This window comes from Tetrao urogallus, assembly GCF_951394365.1.
Source record: "Tetrao urogallus genome assembly, chromosome: 8".
Lineage (NCBI taxonomy): Eukaryota > Metazoa > Chordata > Aves > Galliformes > Phasianidae > Tetrao > Tetrao urogallus.
Window position 1 is genome coordinate 20300892 of NC_136821.1, and position 25071 is coordinate 20325962.

The window sequence follows — 25071 nt, forward strand, 5'->3', positions numbered from 1 at the left end:
ATTCCTTATCTTGCCAGACTGAAATTGGAAGTCCGGTTAAATCTCTATTAGGACAGCACACAACTCTTCACATGCTCGTTAGCTGACTTATAGCTTGTAACCTTACTTACCTCGTCAACTCAGTTCCCAAATACAGTCTCACATTCTTTTTGCTTCCTATTACCAAACCGTTAATTTTCTTTTCTAATTCCCTGTACCTGCCCTATGACATCTTATGTCCTCTGTGATTCATATCTTACGTGGTTCTTTTTCCTTTGCAATAAAAATACACATTACATTTCCAATATTAAAACCCTTCCCTTTACCTACTGCTATTTCATTTTTGCTTCCATACACACAAGCTCCAAGCATGGTCAGCAGTCTTCCTTTACTTCCCTCTCTAGCTCTCATTTAACCCAGGTCCTCCCCCTGAAACAGCTCTTACCAAAAGCTTGAGAGACCAAAATCTTAAACTTGCAGAATTGCTGCACAAAGTTCATCCTTTGTGACCATCATACATGCTAATCATCCTCTTCTTAATCTTGCCCTTCCCATACCTTTTGTAATTAGAGCTCCTTCTAATTCGCCTCCCATCTCCACTTGTTCTTATAGTACTTACATGGGAGGATCCCTCAAAGTCCTGTGGTGCTTATAGAGCTCCTTCCTCGTTCCTCTTTTGTTTCACTATATCCTCTGCCTCTGTACTTTCATAAGCATTTATTCAATTATAAACAGATGACTCAGAGCTCTTGCTCTAATCCAGACCTATCACTGCAGTCTATCTCTAATATTATTAGAGAAGTTTTGTGAATACTCTGCTGTAAATTTAAGCCCAGAACAGTTTTCCTACTCTGCCAAAAAGATGCCTCCCACTGTTACTCAGGGCTGTATATCCATTTCCCAGAGGCAAGAGACAAAAGTTACAAAATCCTTTGCTTCAGGTTAAACGCAAACTTACCTAGTTTACCTACTCATCTTCATGAAGCTCCTATTCATCTATAACACTCTTGCAGAGGAAATTTTCCAAAGTCTATCAGTATTGATTCTTTGTACATCCTTCTACAGACTCATTCTTCACACATCAAAAACACTAAGCCACCAAACAACTTGTTTCCATATTCTTTTACAGCCTAAGCTGTATGCACTCAATCTATCATGAAATAACAAGAACTCCTTTCCCATTACTGATCAGCTCAGAAAGAACATGGCATTCACTGACTTTCAATTACTTTTGTGTTTCTTCCCCATGCAGATGCTAATGTTTAAAACAGCTCATTAAAAGACTCAATAAAACTGCCCTACTTATTTCTAACCAATACTAGAATCCTTTTTGGTTTTGATACCCATAAAAGGGACAGCATTTACTGTGCTAACAATATGCTGCCTGTAAGGGCAACTTCTACAGTCCTGTTACACGTGCCAGCTGATTTACATGTAGCTTCTTTCAGAAATAAGCCCAGTTTTCATACCGAAGTGAGCCCAGGCATACAGGGGTGCCAACACAGACTAGGTAAGGACCTCAGCCTGGGTGCATCCACAGAGACATTACTCCTTTAATTTGTTTCAGTGTAAAATCATCTCTCACCTCCAAACAATGCCCAGAGCAGTGCCATGGATGCAAGGAGTTGTCCAATTTACTCTAGGCCTCCCCACTGACATAGCCAGGTTTGCATCAACATAAGACACACCCTCGTAATGAGAATTTTGTCTCTGGAAAGTGGCTTTACATCTTCTCCTAACATTACTGGGAAGCAGTCTGTATTTCTTACCATTCCTGTTCTTCCTTATAACAGACATAGAAGGAGTAGCCCTCACAAGAACTATGTGTTTGGCAAGGCAGACAAATTTGACCAAGGACTGTAGCTTCTCCACACTGTACAAAATTGTCTGCAAGGTGCTCCCTACCCTCAAGAAAGATGTATAGGAAATAAGTCATCTTAGCACCCTTCAGGCTTGCATCTTGCTTGTGCAACTTCAGCTCTCCCAGTTTTTCATTATCTTGTGCTAATGATGCACTTTCCAGTTAATGAGGATCCACATGAAACAATGACCAATGATCCGATTTGTCACACTAGTGCTAACTTTACAAATTAATTTTTGGCAAGTCTAAGTCCTAAAGTACTCTTGAAAGGCACACAAGGTGTTTTCTCCCATTTTATAGAGACAGCAGCTAAAGGAAAGGCAGACTGACTTGCCTGCTATAAATGATCTAACAGCTCAGTGGCAAAGCTGAGGTTCCCCATTCTCAAACCAGTGCCTCTTACAGCACTGCGGCTGGATCCGCAAACACCAACACTGGGTTTAGGAGCCTCCCCAGCCTCCATTTTCCTGTCCACAGGGAGCAGAGAGAATACAACAGCCAGCTACAAAAGCAAATAAATCAGCTTAGAGCAAAGATGAGATCTTGTATGCCCTACTTCACACCCTTGCATCCAGCACACACACATTCATGTGTAGCATAAACCCTTTGACTCATGACATCTATTTACGCCCAAAGCTTTTGGTAAACAACCCTGTGATGCTGTTGTAATTCACCTGGCCTGAGCAGTTGCAGCATCCGGATCTGTCCAGCAGCCTTGGCTATCTCTTCTTCCCAGGAAAAAAGGCTGTCACTCCAAGCAGGGCTTGTTTTAAATGTTGTATGTTTTAAAAAAGCATAATAGAAGGCACACTCACCCAGATTTATTTAGGATGCCAAATCAAAGAATATCTGCTGGAGAACAATGAAAAAATAGCAATAAGTAAAGCAGATGACAAACCACTTCCACTAGCAAAATTTAAGAAAGTAGTTAGGACACGCAAATTGTTCAAAAGAAAGCCAAACTTTGTTTTGGCACATCAAGAGATTGATGAAAGATGAAAGAAGCCGGCCACATTCTACCCTAGCTGCAGGGTAAAAAGTGGTTGTTTTGGAACAGTCCTATCTCAAATTCCTCCAGCTTGCAGCACTGTGCAGATGTGAGACTCTCTGCAATGCAACGTATTCAATATGCTCCCTACAGAAGCCTCAGCCTCACACAGCTATCTAGTAGCTAATTGCAGTTAGAACTTCTTCCCCTCTCTCCCTCCTGAGAAGCAGTTTAAGCCACGCAGGCTGTTTCCTGGTACAGACCAGGCTTTTGCAGGCAAGTCTACCAATACAGCTCCACAAGCAAATTCTTTGAAACCAAAATTGTGCTAGAATTGTTTAAATACCTCTCTTCCCTCCCTTTTTAAATTATTTACGGAGTTGCTGCTGTTTCATAACCCAGGACTCACTCAAATGAGCGTGCAGCAGGCTGACTCTGGTTGTACCAGTCAGCAGCACGTGCTCAATCCTTATCTCCAACAGCAGATCAAAACTAACATGGATATACACCCACGCAGCCTACAACCATCTTCTGTAGAGTGCCACAAACATTCCCGCGCATCCCTCCAGGCTATCTCACCTTGAAATTCATTCCAAGCGCCTCTGTAAAAGTCAGCCAGGCACAATTTTTCATGAACCACACTTGTTTCAAAGAGAGAAATGGCACACTGTGACAAAGCTGCTGCTGGTGCTCCTTGAAAGACTGAGATGTGAATCACCCCTTCAGCTCCAGAGCTGTGCACAGCCCCAAACTCATGTGTACCACAGATTATCTATCACAGAGCGATGGGTATTTTCCAGAAATGCAGGCTCTTGTTCGGTGGGCTGCATATCACAGTGAATATTTCCCTGAGTCCCATCTGCAATGACATGCACACATTACATAACTGCAGTGGGATTACCTAACCAATCACAGATTTGGCATACAGCTTTATCACACCTAGGGCTTCAGTCTGGCCTCTCACGTAAGCAGAAGTGTCTTCATTTCACAGCTTTTAACGCAATCAACAATGCTGAGCAGATCCAAAACCAAAGCCTTGTACAGTCTACACAGAACTGTTCTCACAGTACGCATAAGAAATTAACTAGTCAAACAATACTAAAATGAGTACATATATCTTAAAGGCAAGAGCTTGTCTTTGCATACAATATATCATCTTCTGTTCAAGGACTGAAGATTAAGATTTGGATCCTTGAAAGCTCATTGCTGGGTACTGCAGGCCAATAAGCATGGAACTTTTAAGAATAGTGCTGCCTCATCTGCTATTAGCTGTGCCAGGAGGAGCTACCTGTAGCCCACTACCAGCCTGCATTCATAAGGACAGACAGTTCTGGCATCACTAGCGGGAATCTGGCACAAGAACCGACAACAGACAGAGATCAAGAAACCAGTGCAGCTCACAAGGCTCTTGAAATAAACTGGAGCACTGATATTTGCCTGTGTCTCCTGTAGGTTGTCAATATTTGTAAAGAGTTAAAATTCACCAGACCAGAAACTCAGTTCTGCAGTAGCTGTGAGTTGAGCAACATCATCAAGCTCCCCTTGGAATACCAAAGTAGAGAAACTTCTTTACCAGAAAGAAAATATCTTTCTTCTTCTTCTTCTATTTTAATTATTACTTAAATTAAAGACCATGCAAGACACTGTAGAAGACACCTCAGTGTACATCCTCTCTCAGGGTCTCACTTGTCAACACTTTCAGGATAATCCTGGTGGTGCTGGCAGGTCTGCACAGACTACTCGTAAGTTATAACCCACATTGTGACTTTAGTACCTGAATGTGATGAAGGAACATCCCAAAGGTGGCAACTTATTCAGGAGGCTGAAAGTCAGACTGGGGCAGGAAAAATTACCATTCATCCCCCCCTTAACTGAGATAAGTGTTTTTGAATAACAGCTTATACTGTAAGGCAAACAGGAAGCAACTTCAGAGAGTTACAATGATAAAATGAAGTGGAAAGAAGTGATTACTACAGTTCCTATTCTTGCAAGTTAACCACGAGTTGCTTTTCTCTTCATCGAGCCAAGAAAGCAGACAGAGAATAACCCCAACAGCAACTAACCCAAGGTTTTAGCCCTCCACTGGCACACAACCTGAACATTGCCACAAGAGGTCTGAGGCTGCAAGCATCTCTGAGCACCTAAGCAAGGCCATGCTCCTTCCCCAGTGCTCTCCGTGCTGTGGTTATACGGCAGTGCTGGGGCACCCCAAGCCCTGAGGAACTGTGGCCGCAATAGTGCCTATCGCTGCCTCAGGCTCCATCTAGGCAGCTGGTCAGGCTCGTCAGAATGAAGCAACAGTTGCCTACAGCACAAAATACCATGCCGTCCCTCGGTTTTCAATCAGGCTCAGCTTAGGGCTTGTTAGCAGACGCATCTTTGTGAAGGAAGCGGCAAAACATTTCTCAGAACGCAGACTACGCGTTGCTGTCAGCAGCCCCAAAGAAGCACCTCGTTGCCACACCGCCGTGCAGGGATGCAGCATCTCCTGCCCTCCTGCGGCCGGACCTGCCCGCCGCCCTCCTTTCCTCAGCCGCCCAGACACGAGCACGCGGCGTTTCCACCGACAAACGCGAGACGGAACAGAATAGCGGCGCTATGGCTCGTGACAGCTGTCCCGGGGACAAAACAACAAACAAACAAACAAACAAATGGGGGAGCCGGAGGATGGGGAAGGCGCCGGCCGCTTACCTACTTAGCGCTTGGTAGGCACCGGTGTGCGGACAGAGGGCCGAGCTGAGCACCTCTCTAAGGCCCGGCCCACTCCACGGCCGCAGGCCACCGCCCGCCGCAGGGGAAGGCCGGCCCGGCCCGGCCGCCTCGCGAGGCGGCGGCGCGGCGGATGGGAGGGATCGGTCCGACAGCCGCGGGGGGAGCGCGGCCCGCAAAATGGCGGCGGCCGGGCGAAGCTCTCAGCAGCGGCGGGAGGCGACCGGAGCTCTCCCGAAAGCGCCTCTCGCCCTCGGGGCCGGGCCTAACGCTCCACCGCCGCCTACAGCTTCGCCCCGGGGCGCAGCTTTTCCCCGCTGCGGGCCTCCTGCTCCCAGGGCCGCAGGCTCCTCGGCCGCCGAAGCGACGGCCTCTGCGGCCCTGCGCAGACTGACTGACTTTATCTGCCCTCGCAGAGCCGTCACTCCGGGCTCGGCCTTGCCGGATAGCGGGGCCGGCTCCTCGCGTGGGGCTGCAGTGGGGGCTGCCGCCTCCCGATACCGCCTGGTGCCGGGCCTCGGCGCCGTGCACCGGGAGAGGCAGAGAGCCGAACCCCTGCGGGCACCTGTGCTGCTTGGGTTCTTTTTTTCTTTCTAAGTACGTTATAATAAGGCAGAACAAAAAGCCACACAAATAGGTCTGCCGAACATCAGCATGGAAACCAGTCACGACTGATTTCCTCTTTGGTACTCTCAGAAGTTTGCATCAACGTGCTGAGTTTCCTGCAGTAATTTCAACTTTTTTTTCTGCCGTTTTAGAGCTCAGAAACAAAAGCAGCCTCATTTTCCACATGGCAGCAGATGCCCAAGGCTGGCTCAAACAGTTAACTGCTCCCTCAGTAAATCCTAAATGCTGGCAATAGCCAAGGGTCCAAACAATGAAAAAGAGGATGCAGCTTTCTAGTGGTTTCCAATTTTTGACGTGGTTGAGGAGACAGCACTTGGAACTGCCTATTTTCTAGGAATTCAGGCAGATACTGCCGTCACTAAGGCAGCAAATTCACAGTTCTGTATCCCGCCTATCTTCTTCCATTGTTCATTTGGCCCAGACCAGCTTGTCTTGTTACATGTAGCAGATGGCTGACAACAGATGTCCAAACTGGAAGAAGTCAACTTGTCCAGCAGCTGCAATGCCCACAGACAACATGCTGGGTAGTTTCCCCAGCAAACTGGAAACTTTGAGCAAAGAAGGACCACTCTTCTTCCTCTTTCAAGTAACATTCAGAGGAGACAAAACAAGGGCTGTTATGAGTGATGTATTGGACATGCTTTACCCATAGTGGGTTCAATTTACAAGCTCTACTGTAAAAATACTTACAGGAAACTTATCAGAAACAAATCACTATGTATTAACAATATCAGTAGCAACAACTATGTATACAGTTGTATTAAAGGAAAAATAAAAAGACCAGGAAAGGGTTAAAAAACCCCACAAACAATGCAGACAGGTATTTAAGTGTGTAGAGATTTCTCTTTCCTTTTAAATAAAAACATTAAATGCACCAGTGCTAAATGAGATCATTTTTGTGTTACTGCGTTACAAATGCAGACTGTTAGTGCAAACCCAGACCACCATTCAGCAGCAGTGCTGACTCAGAAGTAAGCACCTATCTCCTCCCCACCTCTTGTTCCTGTTCCCATCTGATCCCCCCATTTGGCCAACACAAACTGACTCAAAGACCAGCCAGGATGTGCAAAAGATAGGCCAACAAACACATTCACCACTGCGTCATGGTAAAACCATTTGGGTAACATCTTCCTCCATAACTTCACGTTGAGAGTTTTTGGGGCAAACATTGTTCAGGGAGACACTTTTATTAATTAATTTGTTGTTAAATTTTTCTGTCACCATACGAAGACCACTCAAATGGATTTGGATTAGTTCTTGGAAGTACAAAGGGATCTTTCAGATTTTTTGGCTTTCTGCCTAGCACTCGTCCCTGTAGAAATAGCATGCCTTGGAGGGACAAGCTTTGGGAAGAAGCAAGGAAGGCTTGCCAGACTGCAATAAAGAGTCATGTTAAGAAATTATACTTCCCAATCTCCTCCTTTTAAAAGGTCACTAACAATTCAACATTTAATAAAGTATTTAAATTATGATTACACTTCAGTACTTTTTGTTTGGCTGAATAGGCTGCTCACTGATTGCAGGTAATACCCATCAGCAAGCAAGCATGATTTTTCTCTAGGGCATGAGCAGTAACGGGAAGCTGGGCTGTTTCCATCTCGGTGGCCACATACACACTGCAGACCAGAAAAGTGCACTTTACCTGAGTCTGGCAGTTTCCCCTGGAGAACTCTGAGGAATGGACACACGCAATTGTATTGTAATACCCAAGGTACATGATGAGATGAAAAACAAACAAACACCACCAATAAAAAACAACTACAGAACAGCAGAGGACACTGCCTTGTTTGTTCAGCACCCTCTTTCCACTCCTACAATGCCTAATCAACTTTTTATTTGAGCCACGTGTTCTCCCCTGCCCTCAAATATAGCTTTGATTTGAGTGGAGTCTCATTCTAACAGCTTGAGTTTATAATCATAAAATCATTCAGGCTGGAAAAGACCTCTGAGATCATCTAGTCCAACCACCCACTTACCACCAATATTGCCCACTAAACCAAGTTAGTTGTCCCTACAAACTACATCTGTCCTTTCCTTAAGCACCTCTAGGGATGGTGACTCCAGCACAGCCTCCGGGCTGCCTATTCTGATTCCTCACCACTCTTTCTGAGAGGAAATTTTTCCTAATACCCAGTCTGAACCTCCCTGGTGAAACTTAAGGCCATTCCCTCTCATCCTATCACTGTCAGCTGGAGAAGCAGCTGATTCCCACCTTGCCACAACCTCCTTTCAGGTCATTGTAGAGAGCAACAAGGCTTCCCCTGAGCTTCCTCTTCTCCAAACTGAATGATCCCAGTTCCCTCAGCCTCTCTCTTCTTGTCAAGGCATTTGTAAACTAAGGACAACAAAGAGGATTCTGTATCCCAGGGATGCAAAGCCAGGTTATCCAGTAACTGTAAAAGTAAATTTAAGACTGAAAGCTGTCCCCAAAATCTGCATTTGATCCTGTCAGCATTCCCAAACCACACCTTACATAGCCACAAAATGATTTCCCCTTGATTTTTGTTCTGCCTTCACCTCAATCAGATGTTTCCGTCCACTTACAGGCCATTAAAGCAGTGAACTCATTTTGAATGGAAAAGGTAGTACCTGCTTTTTGACCTGGGCAGCAGCCCCAGCAGCGAGAAGCAGCCAGGAGCAGCCACTAGGCATGTCTCCCTGCTGGCCTGAAGCCTTCATCGGAGGCACTGCCCTCAGACAATAACATGTGTGGACCCACACTATGCAGGAAGCTTAGCCTTCTCTGTGACAGCAGGCTTAAGGTAATTTAGCTTTAAGATCTAGCAGTGACCACATGCAGACATACTTTCAAAGACACACAATTCTGAGCCAATTTAGGCAGATTTTCAGGGGACCAGAAATGTATCTTCGTACTTGATGCAAAGGCTACTTGGGTAAATCCCAAGCACTTGTTTCAAAGCTGAAAAGACTGCTGGAATACTTTAAAGAAAAGCCCTCAGGAATTTATTGTAAGCAATTGCATTTTGCCAGTTTATTTCTGAAAACACTGAAGTCTTTTTTTTTTTTTCCCCTATCTAGAAAGAGAGAGCACAAATAGAACCTGGACCCAAATTGCTACGGGGTGGTGATAAGTAAAAAAACCCATCTTACATGAGGAAGCTTCAAAGCAGCACTCTCAACTGAAAATTAAGAACCAGCATCTCTAAATAACTGCTAAGCAAGTATTGCCCAGAAAGTGACTTTACCAAGAATAGATATGATTACAGAAGGTAGAAGATAGAAAGAATGCTGGTAAATGCAAATGAATCAGGATGCAATGTATCTACAAATCTACAAGTACAATCTCTGTGTCATTTCCAGACAGCTGTGCACCTAGTTTGCAACAGCATGGAAAATCTGGGCATCTTACTAACAAAGCAATTATAACAATGGGTGGAGAGGCAAACACTTCTTATGTAATCTTCCTATATTGAATTACAGGAAAAATACTTCCTCAATGCTCTGGATATTGAGAACAAGCCAAATTTTATGTGAAAATTGGCAGTATGCCCACAGATAGCGCATTAGTTCAGGGCTCAGTTCGCTGTTTTCAAGCATCTGTCCTTTTGCAGTTGTTCTTAGGACATTCTCAGGAACAACTCAAAACTTATCCATATCTAGATCATCTGATCACTTGCACTGTCTCACACAGCTACTGCAAAATAAATGATAGCTTACATCGTACATGTGTCTGGAGAGGTAGTTAAGCATCAAAGGCAAGCCAAGAAAAATGTATTCATAGAAAGACAACAGGCCCCAGGATTTCTTCTCTGGGAAGAGGGGGGAGTGGGTCATGGGGAAATCGGTTAACAGCCTTCTGGAGGAGAATTTCCCTCACTTCTGACACTTGAAAATCCCAGTCTCTGTGGTCCTGGGAACATTCTGATGCTGAGACCTAAAGAGCACTGTGCCACGCACTGCTGCCTGTAAGCCTGAAGCTGGCCACCATAGAAGAGAGGAGGGTGTCAACAGAATGTTGACAGTCACATTTGGACACAAAGGAATCCTTGCATAACATTATTCCTCCTTCAGATACTTATTTATTCACTCACCTATGGTTGTGCAGCAGTATCCTTTCTCATCTGCTCTGCTTACGAAAGTTTATACAAGTGGTATTTTTGTGTGGCTATGTGTGCACTGGGATTGGTGTTGCAAAGCCCACCTCTGCTGCACGTTGCTCACATCCCACGGTCCTGCAGCTGAGAGATGGGCACCTGTTACTGGCACTTCAAATACCTATGGGTGCAATCGTACCCTTCGCAACACTGCACCTGACAGAAGACAATAAAAAGAGCTAACAGCCAGCTTTCAGAACATCAAACCAAAGCTTCAGCAATGTGTACACATGTTTAAGCCTGGTGAAAGGAACTGACCTTGTCAGTAAGCAAAATAAATGCTGTAAATAGTGACATTCACCTCATTAAAGCAAAAAGCGAGAAATAAAAGTTCAAATTATACTGTATTGAATTCAATGGAATTCAGAATAGCTCTAGCTGATTTCTTCTGAAATAGCAGCATTGCTGTGTCTCCCATTAAAGTGGAAGATTCTGCATGCATGCATTTGGTCTCTGGTATATCACCTTGGAGACTGACTCAGTCACAGAGGAACTTACAAGTTCACCACCCAAGCTGAAGAAAAATAACAACAAGAATATCACATAGCAAACGAACAAACAAACAAACCACCACTTTAACATAGTGTTTTTGAGTGCTTTACATGGAAGATAATTATCAAGTCTTGTTCATTTGTCTCACATACTAGTTAAAAGCATGCCTGCCATGCACAAAATCTTACAGTATATTTTACAATTCCATACATTCACAATGTTAACAGTAGGTGATGAAATAATTAAAAATATGATGTAAGAGCTACGGTCCTATTTGATCTGAGAATACTCACACGCTCCTTTGGATGTGTGCAGCCTGTAATGCATTCTCAGTCACGCCATACAGGTTCATCCTAACTCTTATAAAGAACAAAAATAACAATAATAATAAAACAGTTCTCCACATACACACAAGCAAGTGTAAATACCAATTTGCTCAGGAACCTGTTAAAGCAGGATGCTCTGAACAAATAAGCTCTTTCTGATGTGGAATCTGCTGCACCTGTTTCTTATTCGGTGCGTGATTGATTTGGCAGGTGAAAGGAATGCAAAACTGACTGCTGCAACACAAAGGGTGAGCTCTGGAGATATGTGAAGAATATGACCCAAGTTTCTGTAAAGTGTTCTGCACTTATTGAGTTCCCACTTGTGATCACACCATATCCCACCTGTATAAGCATCTGTACAAACATAGTTTAAACATTATCCAAAAATACATATTGAATGTAGTGCGTTATATTCCTTGATAGAAACCCAACAGTTTGTTCTCTTATTTCATCTCTATTTCATCTCTGCCACACCATTTTCCCTTTCCTGATCCCCTGTCACAAGCTGTGACAGGTAAGCCCTCTCCTTGCTGAGCTCTTCAGCTACTGCAGATATTTTTCTCCCTGCTCAGTTTTCATGTATCTCTTTCTGTAATCTGTAGATTCTCCCCTATATCTTTTCCAGATTGCATTCAGCAGTTTGTCATTTCTTTTAGCTTTGTGGCCAGCATTTCATTCCTATGCTTGTGTGGATCTCATTCTGACTGTTTTCTATTTCTCTGGCTCACAATGAGAAGGAATTTCTTCTCTTAAATATTTGGGCAAATTCTTATTTTAATACTGGAATATTGTCAGGGTGGCTTCCATACAACTATGTGCTATTGCCATTTGACTCTATTAACAAACAAAAGGTATTTGGTGCTTATTCTTAACTCCTTCTCCAGCTGCAGGCGAATACTTAGTTTGGCCCTAATAGCATGCCATTTTCAGGTTAAATTGAAACAGGGCAGAGTCGCACATGTTGTTCTCTTGCATCATTTTTATGCCAATACCGGCATTTTACTTGCCTAAGAGTTGTGTAACCATGCGGGGGAATGAGGTTGTATACGTCCCGAGTGAACTCCTTCCCAGCAGTCACAAAGCTCACGGTGCTCCTGAAGTGATGGACCACAGCACAGAGCACGCAATCACATTCCCAACAGCAGCACGACAGGAGCACAGATCGCGAGCTGGGAGCTACTCGTGCTCCCGGCAGGGTGGCGGAGGCAAAACGACTCTCACTGACACAACACTCGAGTTCTGGCGTTGTTGTTAAAGCCGCTCTCTGCAAAGAGAGAAATTTAGGCCAAGCGCGAAGTGCCACCTAGCGCCGGCCTGGCCACCGGCTGCGAGGCACGGGGAAGGGAGGAGCTGGGGGAAAAGCAAGGTGAAACGCCCTGGTAAGGACGGCAGGGAACATCCTTGCTGTCACCTTGCTGTGCAGCATGCCCTTCCATAAGGCACATAGCCCGGGCTGCCCGGGGCACAGCAGTCAGCAGGCAGCATGGCTCCTGCACTGAGCTGAGTAGTTTTCAGTGTGGGGAAACCACTCGCCTGGCCCACCTGCCTTCTGCCAAACCAAACACTCATGGAGAATATTGTTCATTTTATCATGCATTTGCACTTGTATCAGTAGTTGTTTGCAGCTTGGAAGAAACACGTCTGCAGTTTTCACCACTACTATACCAGTGTCCGGCAGTGTGTGGGGAGAATGAGCCTGCAGACAAGTGTGTGGGCATCTCCTCACAGCACACACCTGTAAAATCAATGATAACACAACAAAAAACAAGAACCCATTTGGAAGGTAAATAGATGAAGGCACAGTAGCAGCCCCGCAGCACAGCTGAGACCACAGTGTATCTAAAGGACACCAGCAGCACGTCCCCAGCTTTCAGAAAGAGCCCAAGCTACTGGCAAGGAGGGGAAGTGAAAGCTGCTATTTGAAATGGAGAGAATGATAACAGTAAACACTTGTCCTTGTGCAACCATAATGCCCAATCAAGAGGTCCGTGGTCCCACAGACAGAACACTTTTGCCTTACAGTGATGAGTTGTGGCCTGGCTGCAGGGAGCAGCAGCGGTCCCTGATGCAGTGAGGGAATCAGCAGCAAGGAGCGCTGTTACCACAGCCCCTGCCTCTGCCCTGATCTCAGGGGCTGCTGGCAGACAACTGTTTGCTAATCTGCTGTGCTCTTGAAAAAAAAGAAAAGGAAAGAGAAAAAAAAAAAAAAAAAAAAAAAAAAAAAAGGAACTGTTCCATATTCCAATTGAGGAAGGCATTTAGGCAGCTTATAACTCAGCAAGCCTGAAAAATAACTTCTTTTTGAGGAAGAAAAATAAAAGAATGGCCTAAACAGAGAGAAAAACATGAAAATGAAAAAGTGACATGTTGTAATGTGGAGTAGAAGGTGTGATTGCTACATAGACAGCCTTTGTGACAGGTTTCTGATTTAGATTTGTTATGTAGCTTCTGCAGAAGCTGTATCTTAAGCCACATATGTGTTTTAAAATTGAAGTAGCAGTTACCTACTAATTCTCTGAAGTACCACTGTCTGTCTCTCCATTGAGATGTTTTTGTTCAGTAGACACTGATAGTGCACATGGGCAGCATTGGCAGCAGCCACAGAACATGTTTGCTGATCTAATCCAACTGTCTTCATGGCAGTCATCCTTTCTTCAAGAGCACCTCCGCACCTGGGCTGCCACTGAAGTGTAGTATGTTATAAGCCTCACTGTGAATACAGGAAGAAAAGATTACAGGACCATAACTGTTCCAAAAGACTGTCCACTGGCTCTGTTGAAATAAATAGCCTTAGGCATCAAAAAATAAACATTTAAATATGTTATCATCAGCTATGAAAAAAAAAAACAGAATAAACTTGTTGCTTTTTTTTTTTTTTTTTTTTTTTTTTTTTTTTTTTTTTTTACTTTGAAAAATGCAGATCGATTTCTCCATCCATTAGGAAGGAACTCACGCTCTGTCAGAGCTGAAGGATTCACACAGCTGTCACATTTCCTATCCAATCAAGCTGCTTCCTCATGGCCTGTGGGGCTGTAAAGCAGACAAGAAGTGTTTGGCCTCCATTGGGGGAAGTCATGAAAGGGTTGCACAGCATGGGGCTGCTAGAGAGGGAGAGTGCACCAACACAGCCGTGCTGCTGCTGACTGGACCAAGGAAGGTTGTGCTAGAGGGCATCCTGAACACCAGACAGATGATGGGAGGGGGTTACCAAATAAACACCTCCTGAGATACAGTGCAGCATTACTGATCTCTTTCAGTGGTTACAGAAAGATGAGGAGCATGTCACAGAGTTAAGCATCAACAAACTTCTCCATCCTCCTACAGCACGCACTACCCCATGGTGTCTTTTAGATCTGTACATGTGTTGGTGGGTACAATCTCTGTGCTGAAAGGCTTTTACTGATCCACATCAGTAACAGAAACTATTTGTATCACTGCAAAATCTACAGTCTGAAGACAAAGTGCTATTCTATTGCTTTTATGCTTCATCAAAGTTAAAGATCTGCATGTATGTGTGGAGAAGCTCACAGAATGAGCTGCACAGATACCACAAAGGCGTAATAAGCAACAAGGTACAGAAAAGGTTTCCAATGCCCCTATCTGCTCCGCAAAATGTTTCTTGTGACATCTCTGCAAGAGGGAGCGAAGCACAGGCACAGCTGTTTGCAGACAGCATAGAATGCCCATGGGGAGAAACAGCTTGCTTTATAACAAAATAACTGCTTTGGCTTTAAAGCTGGCAAGGGTGCCTATGCACCAACCCCTCTCAGTTCGGCAGAGCAAGCAGAACTTCTCCGGAGGGTTACAGTGTCCTGACAAGTTAAAGGATAAGCTCACTTAAAAGTGTAAAGCAGTTTCATTATATACAAAATAACATTTACAGGCACTCTAAGAGTGCAACTGAAAACGAAACATCTTGGTATGAAGCTCACATCATGTTACATATTTGGTTGCTTTTCAGAGAATTGTACCATAGCTGAAGCAGCTGTTAGGAACCACTTGTTATAATGGCTATCAGACAGAGAAAACCCAACCCTGGAGGGTTCTGTTTCGTTAGCTAACCTAAAAAATACATAATTGTTGTATACACATGTTTGGAGCAACGTTTAACATCTAAACTGATAATGGATTGGCCAGGACCGATTTGCTAATAGCAATGCACAGTGCAGCCAAACTGTAACAGGGCAGGATGGCTGTGGGAGATGCTGAGCCAGTGCTTGATCCTTCCTGCAACTGGAGAGCGTTTACAAGCATTACAAGTATACTGGCTTTTGTTTTGTTTGTTTTTGTTTTCTTTTAAAAGCAACAGTATTCTTTTTTGAGTTAAATGGAGGAAGGGCTGTGCTGTGTTATGGCTCAGTTCAGTTCCTTCTTCCCAAAATCAAGCAAAACCCAGAAAGAGGCATGTTTCCTTTGACTGAACCCAGAAGAGGTGGTCCTGCTAGCTGACCCTTGGGTTCATACCTTTGGGTCCTGGTTCAGGACTGCTGTAGCCAAGTTCAGCCTGCAGAACCAGCTCCTCCGCAGCCCATGTACCCGCAGCCTTCACCCCCTTCGTTGTCCTGCTACCCACACAGCCCAGGCACTGGTGGACCTTTGAATACAGATGAGCCATGGCTTTCTGTGGCCTCTGGAGAACGCAGAAACTTCTGTCCCAGCCAGTCTGTAAACTGGAACACTAACAAGTGGTCCTCATGGCTGCCAAAGGACCCACAGCTGTGTAAGAACGAACCTATGGCTAAGCCTGGCGAGGTCAGTGAGTTTCTGCATGGAGCTTTTTAGATCAGGATTTTAAATGACTTTTCTAATTTTGAAGGAGACAACAGAACTGTGGCCTGAATTGGAGCCTTCTTTGGACTTCTACCAAAGAGTCTTCCTGGGTTGAACCTGGTTCAAATCTCCTGAAAAGATGAAGTACAAAACCAAGAACAGGGCTCTAAAATCAAAAGAAAGGTTTCATTTGTATGTGATATCCTCTGGAAGCATCTTGGCAAGAGAGTGGAGATAACAGAACTGTGGTTAACACCAAATGCTACATTTTCCATATAATCTCCTCATAGCAAGTGTCAGGCTTGCAAAGCTGAGAACCAGCACCTAGAGATTTTGCCCACCAATGGACAACTAAAGCAAGGCGTGTGTACAAGCACAGCATCACTGCCCACACTTCTTATCTAATATTCTTTACGCCAAACTAAACTCTGGCTTTTCTTTCCTTGCAGACACCTGATCTTCCCCACGTGGAAGCCCAAAGCTCCAAGGCGAGATGCAGGCAGGTGAGGAGCTGCACTGTTGCCACACACCCATGCAGGCTCACACCACGTTCTCAATGCAACAGGCTGCACCAGCGAGTAAATAAAAGTAAAATTTATTTGGCATAGGATAGAAAAATAAGGAGAAAAAAAAAATCACATACAAGATAAATGTTAAGCAGAAAAATTTCACAGAACTCGATTAATATTTTATAAAAGTTCCAACTGTAAGCGCCTGAAAAAAAAAACCGTGTTACTTTCTGCTCAGCCTGCACTGGAAGTTATGTTTCTCTTTTATAGCCCTGTGTGACTTTGAGTCCAAACTTAGAGTGCCTTCTTATCACGTACGAGTTTATGCTACAGAACCTGTATCGCAAATTACAAAACGTCAGCACACCAACACGCCACTCCCTTGCCCAGGGCATGCAGCCCTCTCAATTTCCCTCAGCACTCCCAACATTTCCAGCACCCTGTTCATAACTGGTAGCAGTGCCACCAGGCAGGCTGAGCAACCCTGCGTTCCCTTAGGGACATACAGAGCTTTTCACGAGCCACTCTTCATGTCTTACTGAGCACCTCCAGTAAGAGATTCTCCCTTTTTTTCTGGTGAGTACAATCAGAAAGGTTAAAGTTCATCCAAGACACACTGTACAGACTCGAAGTACCGCAGTGACAGGCTGAGTGCACTGACAGACAGCATTCACAACCTCACACAGCTTACACCTGGCTCGGTGCTTTCATACGAGTGCCCACATCAAGCCAACTGGCTTATCCTCCATGGGTGCACTTCTCCCCAGCTCCCCTCTCCTGGCAGCCAACATTCTGCTTGAAACAACCCCACTTTGATCATCCAACTCCACTTTTTGCATCCAAGGGTAAATGGCACCCTTCCTACTTTTTCCAGCACAGAAAAAGTTGTCTTGCAAACTATGTGAACCACGACAGCAGCTCTGTTCTCCAGCAGAGAACTACTCGTAGAAATGACATGTAAGCAGTCAGTGCTGCAAGGACGAACTGCTGCTGTCCTTCTAAAATGGCAACTGAAGCAACTTCTCTAATAGCTCAGTCTTGCAGAAAAGAACAATTTTTATGACTCTTTTGGTGCTGGGAAATGGTGGCTTCTCAACGAGAACCTTGCAACCTTATTCAAGAAGTGGTTCATTTACAGAAATACATGCTTCCTGCGCCGCAAACTGAGCTTCCTTCAACAACTCTGAACACAAATCACTGGGACCTTTTCTCCCTGCAGCTGCTGCACAAAGTCAGAGCAGACAGCTTGTGTTTCCTTACAGAAAAACTGAGCAGAAATTACTACAAAAGTTATTCTCATTTTATTTACTTTGTCAAATTAAACAAAAATGAACATTCATGGCCTCTGTCATGCAATCCAAGTCTTGGTGACGGCATAAGAAAGCTTTGAGGTGTGAATGTTATTAAGAAAACGCCATTAAAACAAAATCAGTAACCGTCAGATGCAAGCAGTGAACCCAGCTTAGTCCTTTAACGCCACGCAAACATGCTGAAGGCAGCTGGGCTGCCTGGAGAAGGGGAGGTTTCCAGAGCAATGCCAGCAATGGCACCAGTGCCACCATGTCTCAACTGGAAGCTGACCCGCACCTCTCCACACATTCAGCTCACTCAAGTTAGCAGACTGAGCACACACCAGCAGCAGAACTTGGCGCAGCACTGTGCAACGCTGCTATCAGCGCTGTTGACGTTGGGATGTGCAAGAACGACGACTTCATTTGTCTTGTGAAACACAGAAAAGTTGACTAAAAAAGTCATAAGGCACCACTGGATCAACCTGTTCTGTATCCTTTTTCTTTTTAAGACTTCATAGTGAAATAAATACCTTAATACTGCTCATACTGTAAAAAGCTATTGATACGTGAAGCGATATATGGAAGATAAAATGCTGCATTGTTCTGGATTATACTAGGGAATTTTACTGCAAAAGATACAAATAGTCAAGTTTGTTGCTAGGTGAAAAAATACCTCTTTCTGCATTTTTAAGGTACTTTACATATATGCCAAACAGCTGTTCTGAGGAGGTTTCTACAGTACAAGGAAGTGGTGAAACCAACAGGCACCTTGGGTTCCTCAGCTTGTTGACAGGGCCTTCTACGCAGCCATTTTAAGTGAGACTGAAGCTGACTTGCCAAGTCACTGGTTAAGGTCCAGACTTTCTGGTCAGTGAACCTTACCAAAAAGATTAAATACGGGATATTCTGAATGATGCAGAGGAGTGGCAGAACAATCTGCAGCATTTTACTTGAAGTAAAACAGTCATACTGGAAACAGGTAAGTTACAAGACACAGTACAGCTCTTGGATTCTATTTTTTTCTAGTTTTTTTTTGGCTGCATAGCTGTTTGGATATTAAAGATTTGGCAGGTCAATGTATCAAAAATATTGTATTCTTAAATTCAGAACGTTGCTCCTCAAAGTTGTAAGTGCTTCAGTTTAATAACATGAATACAATAATTTATCCTTTAAGTTATTATCCTAAAAATCTTATTTGGACTTCTATTCACATAACAATAAGCCAAAGAGACAGGCACTTTGCATAGTGCACACGTTTAAGTGACATCCATAAAATACATAGAAATGCAGTACTGAGCTAGGCTTGATCTCAAGGTGCACCTGTCACATGGAGGTCCCATTAATATTTCTATAAGAAACTCTAACAGCCACGACCCTGCAACTTGATGTAGATACATCCCTGCGCCTGCGCACTCAATTGCAGGTTCAAGACTGTAGATAGTAACTGAAAATATGTCATTAGATACAAAAATGTAAAAACCTGTATGTAATCAAATGCTATCACAGCTAACAAGATTTTGTAAACAAATACCAAGAAGGCCAGGAAGTTATGTTGATGTGGCCGCACCCAGCTCTGCCTTGTCATGGTGACTGTCCCAGTGGTGGGACAGAGGCAGTCTGCCCCTCCAAGCCCACTGACGGGCAAGAAGCCCCACATGCAGACACTGCAGTGGGGTTCAAGCTCTCTTCAGATACATTCCCTGGATTTTCTAGGGCTAACCTCATTCTAGCCTCAGCTTAGGATCACATCTCTCACACTAGAGAAACACTTTCTTAACTAACATAACTTTTTTATTTTTTTTTTTTACCCAGTGAACATGGCTGCTGGTATAGGCTTTGTAGGGGTCCCAAGAAGCATGCTGTTGAGGAGACAGAGGAGAAATTTTTCAGGGTTAAACTTCAGAAGTCCAATTAACAAAGAGCTATGATTTGGCAATATTCAAAAATTCAGAATTAAAACCTTCCTCAAATTTTCAAAGGCATTTTACATGCATTTGGATCCTTTTACAAAACATGCTCATTCGATGAACTCTTTTCTCAAACACAAAATTCAAAAGCCATTAAACATACAAACCGATTGTCACAACGTCAGAATACTTTTCTCTTTCTTCTATCAGCATAAGTCTCGTGGCTCTCTGCTGAGGCGCCCTTCAGTGGAGGTTGAAAGAACAGGCTTCATGGTAAACTCAGAAGGCCAAATCTTCCCATCCTCTTGAACCAGTGCAGATAGCAAATTTTGGAGCTCGTGCTCCCACTTGAACACACTAACCCCAGACCTCCTTCATGACATCAAAGAGCTTCCACCTATGCACATTTTTGACCTCAGCTGCTCTGCTGTTACATGAGTCAGCTACAATCTCTCTGAGACTGTCACCCAAGCCTCAGGAAATTTTTTAAATTAAAAACCCATCATTTAATTGTACCAAAGAAACAAACGGAAAGCAGTCTGTGGAGCACTGGTGTTAGAAATGTTTTACAGAAAGAAAAATTACAATAACTGCTGCATTTCCACTAAGACTACTTTTGAAGAATTCTCTGCAGGTAGTCTCAGGAAGAGTGCGTTGCAATAATCCAGGACACGGACGACTGTAGGATAGTCCACATCAAAGTAGAAAAGCACAAAGTGATTAAAACTGACATGTTATTACAAAACAAGGAAAAAAGGTGTGAAAAAAGATATTTTTATGCTGCCAAATTCTTCACTTGTGCTCTTTTTTGGAAGATTCTCTGCAGATGAAAATAAGGCCAGACACACTCCATCCTCAGGACAGGACGTGCTATCTATTGTATAGAAAATTACAAAATTACTTGACTAAGCTGAGGTGAAAAGATTTAAGATAAACTTTTGGTTCCCATGTAGTAGGAGTATGGCTCGCAGAAGCAGATGGACCAGGTTGGGCAAACAAAGAAGGCTCCAGGGGATTCTCAGCTATACAGTATTCCCTGGCAGTTGGTTTATAAACAGCAAACAGATTGTATTTGATTGATCAAATAATACAGCCACTGTACCCCACATGAATGAAACAGCTTTGTTCCAGCTCTCGTTAAATTCAAAGCCAGACCTCTGTGGAACTCTCAAGAGGACAGGGCTGGACCCGGTAAGCATGATGCATGTATGTCGGGCATGGTCCATAAAATGCCTTTCAGGACAGCCTGCAGTATAAGCGAACAAAATTTATAGCTTTGAGCAACTATAGTTCATAAGCTTTGTCTATTACTTTTGTAATAGACTGAAGTTTATTCCAGCTGACAAGCCAAAAGTGGAAACAGAGCAAAACAGACAACTTTCCAACAATGTGGACAGGAGAGCTGACTTGAAGGAAACCTTGTAAAACAGATGTCGCCCAAAAAAGGGCCAGAGCCCACTTCACCTTGGTATAGGGGGAAGCGGGGGGACACCTCTTTCTTTTCGACCAGAGCCTCCTGAAAAAAGAAGAAAGTTTTCCGTTACTTTTTATAGTGGAAGCTTACATCCAAGCCAGAAGATCTACTCATTTCCTTGTCTAACCATTTAGAAAATATCTTTCCAGTTTCTGGTTAGTTTACTCAAGAATGCAAGAACTTCAAACAATGTTAACTTCAGTTTGTAACTACTGTTATCTTCAAATGCCTAGGAACTACTAGCATTTCAGTCCTTTGCTCCCTTTTCAAAGTCAGCAGGTCAGTCACTCTTACTGCATAAACACATGTGGTCTCAGTGCTACTTGCAACACGTGTCAATGAAAGCAGCAAGCTCTAGAAGTAATGTTTCAAAGCTCTTCATATATTTCCCCAAATAAAGATTTTCATTCAAAACTGATTTCTTTGACTCTCTTTGTGGAGTAATAGGAATGGGAAGAAAGGTAAGAGCCAGAGACTAACAGGAATTTCTGCTCCACACCAAAGCCTCATAATTTGGAAACAGGACAGACAGAGAAACATGTGAGTGTACAGATGATTACAGGATAACTATGAGCACTGATGTGACCTATTGTGAAAGAAGTGAATTAATCCTTGGGTGTACCAGGCCAAATGGTGCTAACTAATGGAATGCCTGAGACTCAACTGGAACAGCATGTAACACTGATCAGAAAAGATGAAATCAAGCTGAAATGTATACAGCAGCAACATCAGTGATCAGAGAAACAGAATTTAGCTTGGAAGAAGAGTGTAATACATCCTGATATAATGACCTCAGCAAACTAAAAGTTGAGAGAAGAGCACGACTTGTTCTAAAAAAAAAAACAAACAAAAAAGCAGGGGTTTAATGCACCAACAAGGGAGAATAAAGATGATTTTGGCACACAAATAAATGAGTCATGCATAGATTTAGACGGGGAATGAGAAAGAAGTCACAGAAGAGAGTTCCAAGAGGAGTAACAGGGACAAAACCACACAAACAAAAATCAGAAGGCGAAGCTGGGATTTTGCATCTCTGTCTGCCTGTAGCAGAATATTATGGCCAAAATGGTATCTTACAACACAGGTTACTACTTAGGAAGAAAACAATACTGCACCCATCCCACTCCGTAGTACAAGTTTAAAAGGGCTTGTGCCTGCAAACCTGTATTTAGTGTTTTCTGTGTGGTGGAGAGGAGAAAACAAGATGTTGGAGAAGTTCTGAAACCTCAGGAGCCAATCTCCTCCCCATTCACACTTTCTAGAAAGATATGTTGAAATCCCAACACCAGAGGTGGCACAAACTTACCTCGGTTTTCATTTCTTGCTAGTTTACTGGGATAACTTCTATTCACAGGTACATATGGCTCTGGAGGTGGCAAATCAGATATAGGATGAAAAGAAAATCTGCTTTCCCACTCATCTGAAAGAACAACAACAACAAAACAAAACAGAACAAGATGCATTTTACTGGTTGGTTGTGTGATACAGCTTCAGAAAAATCAACTGATTCTAATACTGAATTTCTTACATGTTTTCTATTGCAAAATGCTTTGATAGCTGAATACTGAACCAGCATCCTATTGGGTTATTTACCGGGACTGAGTTTTAATATGTTTATTCCCACGGTTACAATTAGAAACCAGGTTCTGAACCTGCAAACCACTCAGGGAAAAAAAATACATTTGAAACCCATCTGCCTTATCTGAAGTGCAAAGATGATTCAAAAGTGTGAGTTACAGTTTAATTTTCTGCTTGCTTTTCCTCATAAATGTCAGAAATATCAACTTCCATAGCCATCCATAATTAGCCAAAAGATGCATCTATCCTTTGTAAATGACAACTCAAAAGAAAAGCATAATGAATCTTTAAAACTCAGCTATCTTGAATCTCACCTTTTCAAGAAACATCAGCAAGGAGAGAGAAACTTGACATCTTCAGCAGTGTTCTGACAACCTCTTCCCTCCTCTGTCTTTCAGCTTTCAGTTTTTGAGTCATCATCTAACTTGTTCTGACTTACAAGGAGTTCTAGTGTAGCTATGGCTTGAATTCACATTGCAGCCAGAACAATCCCCTTCGGACTTCTTCATGCACTGTAGCAAAGCTAAGTATGGAGAAGCATTTCTTTTTTCTTTTATTGTTATTCTTTTTCAGACTAGATTTCAAAGGGTTATTTTTAAGCCTATATTGACAGCTTTGCAGTCCTGTTCTATCCTTTACCCCACACTTTTTTCCACGTTAAGGCCAAAAGCAGCTACACAATTTCTATGAGGGCAAGTAGCTGGGAGCACAGCTTACCGTCGCCTGAGTCCTGGAAGCCGTTCCGGAGTGCTGATGAAGGCGGTGGTGGTGGTGGTGGTACGCTTGTCCCCGGCCGGTCTGGGGGAAGCGGTGGCCGGGGCCCACCTCTCTGGTTCTCCAGCCCAGCCCGGGAAGGCAGCTGGGGAGCAGCAGGTAAAGCCCTTGAGGTGCTTCCATTCCTGCTGATGGGAGGTGGTGGTGGCAGGGGGCCTGAAGAGAGAATAGAGATAAGCACAAAAACGCTGTTTGCCCCTTATTGTGCTGTAGTGGCACACTGCTGCCTGTGTCCCGTGGCCTCTCACTAACAGAACACAGGCCAGGGTCCCTGGGTAGGGCAGACCCCACCTCCCTGCTCCCTGCCTGCAGAGGTCAGAGGAGCAGGTATACCCAAACACAAACACACCTCAGCACCCATATTCCTGCCTCCCTCAGCTGCAGTCACTCTGTAGAGGTGCTGGCCCTTGAAGCCAATTTCAAACCACTCTAAATCACATTTTCCTCAATGAGCAGTTATAGCAGGAACTTTGTAGACTGGGGATCCAGCCCATACCCCACCAACTCCCCATGTGTCTTCACAGTGAAGCAGAAAAGCTCTGCATGGCAAGGTGAATGCACAGCCCACACAGGGTGGGAAAGTGACGTTCCCTGAGCAGCAGTAAACTGGGACAGGAGAGGAAACTACAGCTTGGACAGGAGGAGGCCACGCAGAGGGCGTGGAGGGCTGCACACGGCCAAAGGTCTCAGCACCTCTGCTTAGTGCAGTTGGGCAATTGACAATTATGTTCATTTTCCTAAATGCTTCCTTGTTCTGATGAAATCTAGTTACAGACACATAGTAGAAAACCAGAATGGTTTCTCTCCCTAAACCTTATTAAAACCCATCATCTATCTCAAACCATTGCAGAACAGTATTTACATTTACAATTTATATCTCTAGCTTCCTTCTGCTCATTGACTCAGCAGAAAGGCAGTATATATTTACTAAAATCTGCATCAGAAAAGAGCTGAACAGGAATCTCCTGTGGAAGCAGAGGTTGTCACAGGAGAAGTTCCTGCAGTGTCCAAAGTCACAGCTGTACTCTGCAGAACTGCTCTGTGCTCCCGAACAAACGTGAGACGACTCCTGCAGCCAGGCAGCCATGTGCCAAGCCTCTGTGAGTGCACTGAGGTGCAGCTTCCTTGTGTTATGGGGCCCATTTGTGCCCCAGCTCCTCCAGCTCCACAAGCATCAGGCACATGAGGAGCAACTCTTAAAAGTTACAAACAGTGATTGTCAGAGGACAAAACATATGATGAAATAACCTGATGGAGACAACGCTACTTTCAGTCTCATCCTGAATCTGTGTCTAGCAGGTAATGACAGTTAGTCACGCTGCAGCAACTGCCTCCTGTTTAACAACTGTCAGATCGGCCTTCTATTAAAGTAATTTGTATTTTGTTGTGTTTGTGCCTTCCAACACGTAGGAGGCCGGGCTTTCCATTCATGACAACACTACCATTAACTCACACTGGCTGACTCAGGAAGGTGAACGTTGTCACTTCACGGCAGCTGGGTAAAACAGGTCCCTGTTGGTAAAGGATTTGGTGGGCAGCCCCTTCTTGTTACAGCAACTACACAAAACCTAGATCCGTGAGTTAGTCGGGAATGCACAGTAACGCCATTTGAGCTACGGTGGTGCCCACAAGCCCTCATTTTTCAACTGCAGGATCCCTTGTGCCCAACA

The 25071-nt window shown here is 43.9% G+C and overlaps 1 protein-coding gene across 2 annotated transcripts in view; it reads right to left on the reverse strand.

Moving 5' to 3' along the window:
* Positions 1–21035: 21035 nt before the first annotated feature.
* WIPF1 (WAS/WASL interacting protein family member 1) overlaps positions 21036–25071 on the reverse strand; it is a gene marked incomplete at both ends in the record, with an annotated part of 44212 nt that continues 40176 nt past the window's right edge. For both annotated transcript variants that reach the window (XM_079539295.1, XM_079539294.1), the window contains 3 exons: positions 21036–21091; positions 22356–22469; positions 23345–23557. In XM_079539295.1, the coding sequence (XP_079395421.1) occupies positions 21036–21091; positions 22356–22469; positions 23345–23557 (383 nt within the window). The remainder of the gene's footprint in view (positions 21092–22355; positions 22470–23344; positions 23558–25071) is intronic.